Source organism: Strongylocentrotus purpuratus, unplaced genomic scaffold (genome assembly GCF_000002235.5).
Source record: "Strongylocentrotus purpuratus isolate Spur 01 unplaced genomic scaffold, Spur_5.0 spur5_scaffold_1, whole genome shotgun sequence".
NCBI classification, from domain to species: Eukaryota; Metazoa; Echinodermata; class Echinoidea; order Camarodonta; family Strongylocentrotidae; genus Strongylocentrotus; species Strongylocentrotus purpuratus.
This window is the reverse complement of record NW_022145594.1, coordinates 39,973,093-39,984,859: the sequence shown is the minus strand read 5'-3', so window position 1 is coordinate 39,984,859 and position 11,767 is coordinate 39,973,093. Positions and strand designations below refer to the sequence as shown.

At 40.8% G+C, this 11,767-nt stretch overlaps 1 protein-coding gene across 1 annotated transcript; it reads right to left on the bottom strand.

Moving 5' to 3' along the window:
* Positions 1–1,986: 1,986 nt before the first annotated feature.
* LOC592383 (toll-like receptor 13) lies at positions 1,987–11,652 on the bottom strand. Its single transcript, XM_030978791.1, has 4 exons — positions 11,596–11,652; positions 10,434–10,625; positions 3,639–4,665; positions 1,987–2,891 (listed from the first exon to the last, which is right to left on the bottom strand). The coding sequence occupies exons 1-4, from the start codon at positions 11,650–11,652 to the stop codon at positions 1,987–1,989; spliced, it is 2,181 nt and encodes a 726-aa protein (XP_030834651.1).
* Positions 11,653–11,767: the final 115 nt, after the last annotated feature.

Below are 11,767 nucleotides of genomic sequence, written 5' to 3'. Positions count from 1 at the left end.
TCTGTCTCCCCGTCTTTGCCCTCTACTTCTCCCTCTCGACCGATCTCTCTGGCATTGTTTCGCTCGAAACTACAACATTTATATACAATTTGAAGTACTTACAAAAATGCGGGGAAAACCCGACATTATCTTTTGTCAATTATAAACAAAACAATTCAAAATCGTTACAAATTCTAATTCTACTTTCACGTATTGTCATGAAAAGGTTAGTAGACCATATGGGTTCAGCTATAGGGGGCACATGCCAGGGGCGGATCCAGCCGGCGGCGAGGGAGGGGTCCGAGAAAATGTTTAGCGGCGACTTAGCCGGCCAACCGAATAAGCTGGGGGGGGGGGTGTATTGAGCATTTTCTTTTTGGAGTTCGACGGCGGGGGATGTATGGAGCTCTATCTTCTTACTTAACACCCCTTCCCCTCCCTTTGAGCAAAAAAAAAAATAACGTAAATACCATCTGTTTTAAAAAACCTATTTTGGGGGGCAGGGGAGGGGGCCCGGGCTCACCCTGGATCCACCACTGGCACATGCCAAACTCCCAGACCCCTTCCCTTATCGAATGTCGAAATTGAAAGATGGGAGGGAACAACGGGAAGGAGAGAGAGAGAGAGAGAGAGAGAGAAAGAGAGAGAGAGAGAGAGAGAGGAGAAGGTAGAGAAAGAGAGAGAGAGAGAGAGAGAGAGAGAGAGAGAGGGTAGAGAAAGAGAGAGAGAGATTGAAAGGAAGAACCAAAGGGATAAATTTATTCATGGAGCCTCATCAGTATCGATGCTGTTCTTAATCCTGAAGGTCACCCTGCAATTATTACTAGCCAATCAAGTGCCAGCTAGGCTAGCTGCTAGCTCATGACATCTCGACACAATGATATGACATTCTTGCAAGATCCTAAGTATTTCATGCACCACGTATACGATCAGCATGATAGAACCCCCCCCCCCCCCCAGGCCGATCCTCCCATAACTTACTTATGCCATATGAGCATGTGACTTTATATTCTTGTAAACGAAAGTGGGAAAATGTAAAGCCGCAAAGTGCTTCCTTTTGGCTATTTCGTGTAATTTTAAAGATTAAAAAAAAAACAGAGAATCGGTTTTGATACATTCCTTTATCTTACAACTTGAAGCGTAGTCGCAACTTGAAATCAATACATTTTGGAAATATGATTAGGGTGATCATGTTATATATAATATTCTATTAACAACCAAGCGGCGTAAAAATGAATTTAATCTCGAATTAAATCAAAATGAGAGATACAGAGGAACTTTAATACATGTTAATTAGTATGTGCGAAATAAATCGAAAGGGGTTATCATTATAATAATAATAGCTAGTTCTTATATAGCGCTTTTTAGGACCGACGGCCCTCTCAAAGCGCTTTACAGATTACCCCGGTTATAGGATTCAGGCTTACCCGCACACAATGTGTGCACATTCTCCACTCCCTGGGGAGCATTCCAGCCAGGCGTATTTTTTACAAGCGCACACTTGCTAATCTAACACATTAGCTTTCGCATCCTACCGGGTACCCATTTATCATTATTATTAGGCATATATACTTCAACTATTTCAATAGTCGTATTCATCACCTATCTACATGTTCAACCTTAACACAGTCGCATTACATCTGAACATGATACAATAGGCTATTGAAATTCGTCTCGAAGTGCATGGTTTCTAAAGAGTCTTTGTGATCATGTTCATGTAGCATTATGACAAAGATCTATCTCTCTGTTGCAAATATGATTATGGTGGGGGGGGCGGGGTGTGCCACCTCCCCCTTCTTCCCCTCCTTCCCTCCTCCATCTCCCCGCAGCTCTACTTTATTATGAACAGCCGTAATTATTTGAACGAACAACATAAAGAAGAAAAAAAACAAGATCTTCCTCTTTCCCATATTTTGCAGGGATCGGCCGTCTCTAGTGTCCCTCCCTCCTGTCTGGGTCGGTCATTGTGACATGTACAGCCAATGTCGTTTCAAATCACACATTACCCTACTCGGGAGGAATGACATGGTTTGTTTTCCGATTAACCTTCAAAAGTTTGACGAACTTGGTCCAGAAATATTCCTGTTCTTCTGCGTCTTCCGTCCAAGTGAGGTATGTCCCATGGTCGCTGAGGAATAGTCTTACCAGGAACGGTAACTCCTCGTCTGGGATGTCTTCTAAGAAGATCACCACCATGTTCTCGAGTTGGTAGTCGTTGACGTGGTCCAAAGCTGTCCGGAACTTGACAAGGAACCAGTTATTCCGAACAGCATTCCTACTCACTAAAAGGATGGTTTTATAACTCTTCTCGACGACGTAATGGATGGCATCGAGATAATGCATACCGATGATGAGGTCCTCATCGCCAAAGACGTTTCTATCAAAGTCGGGAAGTCGCTCTTCCAGAGCAGGTTTGAGGTGCGCCCTCAGCCATTCGTCGTCGTCATCGTCGCACATGACGTTGAGGTCAAATGCGAACTCACTATGACCGCGGACATCCTCGATTTCGTCGTACCCCAAGACAGCAAGCTTGAGGAGGAATAGTTTATTTCTCAACGCCCATCGATTACGATAGCATATTAAGAAAAGTACGATGACACCAATACAAGCCAGAACTAGCAGGCTGATTAACATGATGTTGGGACTGCAGTATTTCTCTGGTTGGAAGGTCAGCAAGGGCTTTTGCTTCAGAGGATCTAGAGAAGCAGAAGAGCAGTATGTCTGATCAGCATGGATGACACGCACAGGGCCACTAAGCCAGTCAACCAGCCACGCAATTTCACACGAACACACGATGGGGTTATTTACCAGCTCTATAGCAGAAAGAGTGGACTTGATCACTTTGAAGGTGCTGTAGTTAAAGGTTGTCAGGTCGTTGTCAGTCAGCGTCAATGTAGTCAACAGAGGACTTTCTGTAAAGAAATCGTCAGAGATATAACTTATGTGATTATCATCAAAATAAAGTGCCAGAAGTTGTCCTAAACCTTGAAGAAGACCAGGCGAAATGTGTTTCAGATGGTTTTGTTCCAAGTGCAGTTCTTTCAAGGATCTTAAACCCGAAAACAGTCCCGTCTCAATGGATGCCAGTTCGCAGTTTTTCAGATAGAGTTTTGTTAATGAAGTTAAGTTTGAAAACACACCTCTCGGCAGACCACCGATAGGATTGTTGTTAAGGTATATAGCCCGTAAATATCCCAGTCCATGAAACAGGGATAAGTTTCTCGACGAATCCCAGAGACTATTGATAGTCACTATAGAACCTGTCAAGTCCATTAACTCGAGCAATGTTGTACTTTTAAACGTTTCTCCTGGTATAAACGAGCCATCCCCAAAGTAAGGAACTTGGTGCCAGATATTGAATGATGTCAGGAGAGGTGACCATAATGACATCACCTGAAGGTTACACCCAGGCACATCAAGAATCGCCAAGTTTCCAAGTCCGTGGAAAGATTTTATTTCCAGAGAGGAGAGATCCTCGTTATTGGACAAATCTAAGAGCGTCAAATTCCACAAACCATGGAATGAAAATGAATTTATTTCCACCAATCTATTGTCATGTAAATACAACTCATCTAAATCTATTGTCCATCTGAAGTCATTTGGGTTAATGCTGTGAATTTCATTGTACCCTAGATCGAGAACTCGTAGTTCTTTCATACCCGCGAAGTACTCTGGTTCTATTGCACGAATATCATTGCTACTCAAAATGAGCTTGTATAGGTTGGTCAAATTTGAAAACATGGAGTGATTCAGGGGATTTATCTCATTGAAAGATAGATCGAGGAAGGACAGAGGGGCATTGGAGAGTGGACTGAAGAAATTAGGTGGGATGGTTGTCAAGCCGCTTCCGATGGCTGAAAGTCCCTTGATGCCCGAGATGGCCACACCATGGAACAGCTGAGTCAACACCTCAATGGCCATTGGGAGGGCACCCACGATCAGGTTCTGAGCCTGTAGCGGCGCGATGGCTGCAGGATCGATGAACTGTATCGGGTCCGTAATGACAATGGTATCCATAGGGCACAAGATGACGAATGTCTCAGGGGTTAGTTTTGTTATTCCGTTGTAACCAAAGTTAAAATCTGGCGCTACTAGATCGCTACAAGAAGTAATTGTAATGGATGTCAGCCTGTTGTATGCCATATCGAGGCTTCGCAAGTTGGGTGACGATCTCAGAGACCCGTCTGGTACAGACGTGAAATTGCAACCATCTAATACGAGAAGTTTCAGTTGTTGAAGCCATTCAAAGGCATCACCTGATGCTAGACTCGGATTGTTGCTCAGGTCAAGGATTACCAATTTCTGAAGCGGTTTGAATGCTTCCGGTTCAATGGTGGTGATGTCATTCCTAGAAAGATCGAGGAAGAACAGGAGAGTGTATCGGATAAAGGAGCCGTTCTGAAGATTGCGGATATAATTCAGGGACAGATCAAGACGCAGTGTATCTGAGGGAAGATCGCCCGGTACGCTGGCAAGACCTTTGTTTCTGCAATAGGCCTTCTTCTCAGTCACATCATAATCACACATTCCCGAAGTGAGAGCCGATGCGACCCGAAGAGAGGCCGATTCGTTGCCGGGCGTCGTCGTCATCATCTCGTCTCGTCGGCTAATCACTTGCGGTATGAATACCAGCAATGAAAATAAAATAGTCAACGAAGCCATTCTCTTGCTTTGGAACATCAGGTGCTGTAAGAAAAAAAAAAGGAGTCACAGTTATTATAATAAATTGCATTTCCTTTGAAGCTATAGGTAAGCCATTAATAAAGGGCCGCCATCAACTGTCAAAACAGCATTAACATTGCTCACAATGATGTCACAGGGCTAAAAGCAGAAAACCGATTTTTTTTTTTTTTTTTTTTTTTTTTTTTTTTTTTTTTTTTTTTTTTTTTTTAAATAGTTTATAGCAGGTTGACTCCTGATGGACCAGATATATTAGAAAGACATAATCTGTGACAAAGTTGGCGGAGGGGGGGGGGGGACAAAGAATAGGAAATGTATGCATTTTTGAAGATTTAGAGGACCTGTATAAATTATTGGTAATGCCGGTACAACTATAATGACGTCATACACTATTTGAATCATCCAAAGTATCCCTTTTTTTTATTCGGAACATATTTCGTTTGATGGAGGGTATGTAAAGATAATTGTTCATGGAATTAAAGTTTGTTCTTAAATCATGATAACCGAACGGATGATGTCTTTAAAATAATTACAATGAAATATCATCTCTTGGTGACATCACACACGAGTACACGATTACTTCAGTAGTAATGAAAACAGTTGATTTGGCATGACTGTCCTATGCTATCAACGTGATGGGGAAAGTTCTTGGAGTGGCAATGAATCCCATTTTCACCCTCTTGCTCCTACCAGTATGCGAGTCATTCCATATTGTACAATGAAAAAGATGAAGAAAACAGGCCCAAGTGTGTCGCAAGTAGAAAAGAGGCAATGTTTATTGACGCCTCAACAGGGTGTGGTAGCTTACAAGCCCCCCCCCCCCCCCCCCCCCCCCCCCTCCCCTCCCCTCCCCCCCCCCCCCATCCCTTCGACAAGGAGAAGAGCAATAAGGGTATGATTTTAAAAAATAGGCATATAACGAAATGTTCTTACCTTCTGGTAGAAAATGGTGATCAAACTGCCTTTCCTGGCAACCAGCGTCCTTCAACTTTTGCGATGAAAGTCTCCAAGTTGATAAGCCAGACGTATATCAAAGAGGATGTAGAAAATACTACAGAGGTTTCATACTATTCTGTATCAAACTGTAATTATTGTGCGGTGAAAATGATCTAAATAAGTTGAAAAGCCAAATAGAATAAGCATGCACTTGAAGCAAAAGTAATCAAAGTTTCATACTTACTATTCTCTTTCCCAGACGTAACGCCGTTTTTTAAATCTTGAAAGAAAGTTTATATGAGCATAGAGGAATAGGCATAACTCTCTTACTTTTAAGTTTGAATAACCTTCTTAACCTCTAATTCAAGCAATGCCAAGTTTTCCTGAAATTGACTTTTAGACAAGGGAGTCAGTGGCGCATCGGAATAAAACGTACATTTAAAAGGTTTTTTAAAAACAAATATTTGATGACGCCAAAACTTTACTCTGCCTTCGAATCAGACTACTGCCAACCTGCCACACAGTACTTTCAATTTGATCATGTTTATATTAAATCTCAAAGCGATTCATCTGATTGGTGGTCCATTGTGAAGCATGAAATGTCAAGTTTATAAGTATTCTCACTGCATATGCATTTTCTTTATCAGCTTTGGTTTCTACATAACTAAAGACTGAAGGGTGGCGTATCCAGGCCTTCGCTTTAGGAGGGGCGACACATGTCTCCTTACTTTGGAGCTGTAATTCATATTGCTTATTGAAATAAAAAACTTATGTAATTGTATGCATTGTAGAGGAGGCAGGGATTACTAAACTGACTATTTGGGAAAGAGTCTGGAGAGAATATGTACATAATTATTTTGTGCTTTCCATGTGCAATCTTGACTCTCAAACGATTCCCTCAATATGCTAACTATAGCTTTATACAGAAGTGATAACACTCTTTTTCTCTGGTCTCTAATCCGTCAGGAGGGGGCAAATAGCCCCCTTTCCCCTCCTTCAAATCCGCTAGTGGCTGAAAGGCAACGAAGCAATCAAAAGTATTAAAGTGATTGGGTAACTTTGTCTCAGATTCTGAAACAAAATCCTGAATTTTTTAGCTCATGCTGCAATGATAATTATAAATCTTTAGTTTAGTCAGGAACCCCATGACATTTACAATAGCCGATCGCCTGTCCGATTATCAAGATATTTAAGACTGGAAATCGAAATTTAAAAATTCGTTTTCCTAACAGTTTTTATAGCATTACAGTCTATTGGGGGAAACGATTTTTACTTCATGAGGCACTTCAAGATCATTTTGAAGCGCAATTTTGTTTAGGGCTTTAATATCACACCATATCACAGACACTCATAACACGTTCGGCCATGCATCTCAGATTTAACATTGTTAAACGATGCCTTTAATGTGAAAAAGAGGCAAGAATCTGAAAGGGGGAAGTTCAACCTAATTTCAGGTTGAGTTCGATAAAGCATTGAAAGTAGGACATTTAGCAGAATAATCAAATTTTGAGGCTATAAAGAACGAAAATTAGGTCTGATTTAGATTTAAATACCACTAAACAAATTGGCCCGGTATCATTGAGATTCAGGATGTCATTGATCTGTAATTTCCATAACATTTTTTTCATTTCGCTTATTTCCAATAAAATAAAATAAAGTACATGGGATTGCAATGTACATGCATAGTAAAACAATGAAACTTAACAATATATTTGTAATTGGTCCACAGTGTACAACAGGCATATAAAACAGGTTGGTCATGGATGGGACTGCTGAAAAGCTGGGCTTGTAGATTGCAGCCCCCTATAACTTATAGTTGCCAAAATAGTAGGCCTATATCCATAATAAGGGAACGCACAATAACAATTGAAGGATCAACGCGATTCTGAGGCTGTTATGGTGGCCATGTACTTAGTATAGTATGATGGCATGCGAGTTAATGAGGCCAATGTATTTGACTCATGATCTTTTCTTTTTAAACGACCTATAATAATATGCTATCCATAATATATTTTAATTAGTGCCCCAAGGGAGAAAACACTAAAGACAAAAAAAATTATGATATTTTTTTACACGACGCACGAGTTGTCCTTGTCTACGTCACAATCCACTGACCTAATTGCCATCTGAGATTCGCACTTATTTATTTATCTTATATTTCAAACAATCATAATCGAAAGGGGTTGGATTGCCTTTTTAGTATACACTGTCCATTCTGACATTTTGTTTTTTTACCCGTTTTTTTTTAATAGCGAATTTCTAATAAAATCAATCAAATTCGGTTACGAGATTACAATATTCCTTTAATAGTAACATTGTAAAATATAATAAAAACATTCAAGTGGATATGACATAACATTCAATTTGATATTTCAACATGAGATAATCACGATGATTGTCATCATGAAAGCATACTTGAAGATAAGCTCGAATGATTATGGAATAGCGCCATCTACGCCATGTATTCAATGTCAGTTCGACATAGTCTGGTGAAGGTAGACTTTTTTTTGAAAAATGAAACTTCACCAATTCACAAATGATAAACCAACTCTAAATCCATCCAACCATAGGCGCCGGAAGTGGGGTGGCAGGGGGGCAGTTGCCCCCCCCCCCCCAGTCAAAAAAAAGAGGGGGGGGGCAAAACGCATTTTTGCCCTCCCAAAACGCCCCCCCCCCCCTCCCCCCAAAAAAAAAGCAGTAAAGGAGTAAAGAAGGTTGTATTTTTAACCCAAAAGTACATAACAATAATAAAAAACAGAATTAAATCACATATAAAATTCCGTTCAAAAAAAAGGAAAGTTAACAGGAATTAAATTTCCTATAAATTGCGCATGCCACCTATATTTATCAATTGAGGTTTTTATAATACCGATATGTGCATATCGTGGACATATAGTGAGAGAATGGGAAACTGAGCGTGTCTGTTTTTTGTTATAGGGGTGAGAAGACATGAGCCCCTGAACGCTGGCGTACTGATGGGGAGGGGGGGGGGGTATTTCTTATTCGATTCCAGTGATTTACAAATGTTGCTGAAATGACATGAATTTCCAGTATTTTTTCTCAATTTTTGTGTAAGTCATACCTTTTTATGCGTTTGTTCGAAAATTAGAAATTCCCAAATTTACAGTCGGGCGAAAAATATGCATGGTCTGCAAAACCGCTGGGCTCGGGGGCTCGAGCCCTCTCACTTTTTGAAAAAGTATGATACAGAGAAAAAGAAAGAAAGAGAGAGAGAAAAATTAAGTGACCTGCCAATGTCACAAATGAAGTATAAAAAAATGCTCATCTGACCGTAATTAAAACTTGAAACCCCAGAGCTTACGGGGGCTCTGCCCCCGGACTCCAACAAGGGCCCTAAGGCGGTCACCTGAATGCTCATCTGACCAGAATACCTAAAAACCACGAGCTTTCAGGGGCACTGCCCCCTGGACCCCACCAAGGGCCCTAAGGCGGTCCCCTGGATGCTCATTTGACCGTAATTAAATACCTAAAACCCCTGAGCTTCCGGGGGCTCTGCTCCTTGGACTCTCCGCCAATTAGTGACCAGCAAGCGTCACAAATAAGGTATCTAAATATGCTTATCTGACCGTAATTTAATGCCTAAAAACCGTGAGCTTCCGGGGGCTCAGCCCCTTGACCCCCTGCCGAGGCTCAGGCCCTGAACCCCAAGCCAATATACGCTCTACCTGATCGTTAATAAACCACTTTGAAAAACGTTCCGCAGGGCCTGCATGTAACGTGTAAGAGTGGTGGTAATGCAGATTTTTCTTCTGCCCCCCTTCCAAACTTTTTGGCTCATTACATCACTGCCCCTGGAAGGTGAGCCCCCTGGAATGTTTGCCACCCCAATCCCAAACTGCTTCCGGCGCCTGCATCCAACCAATGCTGTGATTATCTCAAGATGAGTTAGATATTATTTATTCATCAGCTAGATCTCATGTAAGCTTATTATTCTAATATGCCTGTTGTTCACTGTGGACCAATTACAAATATATATTGTTAAGTTTCATTGTTTTATATCTCCATGGTTTTACTATGTACAATGCAATCCCATGTACTTTGTTGGAAATGGAAATAAACGAAATGAATGAATGAATGAAAGTCCAGTAGTTCAGACCTTAATTACACAATGGCTGACAACTTGACGAGGGGTGGTACCAGCAAACTATTTGTGAGACTTGTGAAAGGGAAGGGGAAGTCTACAGACCGTAGTCCTACTATGCCATGAAAAGGGAATTTCCCAAATGTAACCCTACGTATTGTTGTGACCTGTGCGATTTACGAGGTCATTGATCAGTTGTTGCCATATTGGTATCAATAGCGTTTGGCTTTGTCCTTCGCACCTTGTGTCTATGGTCTTTTGTGTTATTGTTGTGTAGGTAGCGACGCATGTGGGAATACATTAGCAAGTCCCATCAGTTTCCCCAAATCTTTTATTGAAATCATACAAAATAAGTGATCCATTCAATTCCGTTATTGTTATCATCAGTGGTTATCACTTCACTCTTAACCCCTTAACTTTAAATCCCCTCTACTCCCCTCAGTCCGCCCAAATAATTACGCCACTCAATAATTTTATCAAGAATAATAATCAAGAACTTGATATTCCCCACAACGACGCAATTAGCTGGTAACCATGGTGACGACATGGATGTTGGCTTGCATCTCATGCACGGGTGGGTGTGCGATCGATAGGAGATCACCGGATAGAACCTGAAGAAAATATTCCCTCTTCTCGAATAATTTGTCGGCTAGGGGACTATAGCATTGTTCTGTGTAGATGAAGCATTCATCCATATGCCTTAGTCTGCAGGCACAGACTCTAAATTGACACTTACACATAGTTCCGCAAAGTCTAGAGCTGAGCCTAGCTCTGGCTTTGGCCGGCCAGCCTCTGTCAATGAGAGCAGCTTAAGTACAGAGTCTATGGGGTGCACTAGACCGTATATTCGGCATAGTCTCGGTTCAGACACTATGTTACACACTACGACCGACAAGGCCAGGGCATGGGCCTGCGATTTTGTGCTTCCCTGCAAATGAGGGAAATCAATATTTAATACTTAATCAATATTTTCCTATTGACATTAATGTTGAACTAGGTTAATGATATATGTTTATTTTGCAAACGAGTATTATTTTTGCCACGTCTATTATTGCTGTGTCATATCTACTATAGAATTTTATTTAACTGTTCTGTATAAACGTTTTGCTTTTTGATGTAAATATGTTCATGTTTATTCAGGGCACCATGGAAGACCACTACTTATTGGTGAATGGGCTACCGTGACAAAAGATTAGAAATAAATAGATAAATGAATAAATAAATGAGGTTCATCTCGAATAATCGCACAGACTTCCGACAGATCAATTAAAGGGGTAAAATTTTTCAATACCCGTTTTGGTGATACATACCCTGGTTGAAGGTACCTATGCATTATGCAATCAGGGAAAAACAAAACCCTTGTTGACACTACAGAAAAAAAAACACCCTTTCGTGTCCGATGTTTGGGTTTCGCAATACACATTCCAATGAGTGACGGACGTTCCTAAAATTAACATAACTTGATTTTTCGGTTGATCTTTGAGACCATGTTTGAGGGAAGTTGTTCTAAAATCCTTTTCTTGGAATGTAGATAGCCCTTAATTTTCAAAGAGTTTGTCGACTGATTATACACTTATTGTGAGGTCGACAGCAATGGAAATATTACGAGTACAGACGCATGTTTGCCAAGAAGTTTCATATCATATGGGTGACAAGTTGTGAAGATTGATAGGCCTAATTGGTTTGACGATGTGTATCTGAAATCGTGATAAGTCGGAACGATTAACGAAAGGATTATAATTATATAATGAGAATAAAAGGTCAGTGGAAGAAAAACAACATAAGGCTTAAAACAAAGAGTGGTAAACGCGTGTATTTTGATCAAACAGATTAAAATTTCTGCTATCTCACACTACCTAATTATCATTCAGCCATTCCGCCGATTTTAATGTCTTTACGGGGAAAATCATCAGAAACTCCCGCTCACTGTGTTCTGGCTTCATTTTCTTTACCATTACGTCATGCTTAACGCAAAGGGAAATTCCCTTCTCGTTCCCGTCTGAGCACCTATCTGCAGAACTAACCAATCAGCGATTAGAATCCCCAAATCACTGGACACAACTCATGCAT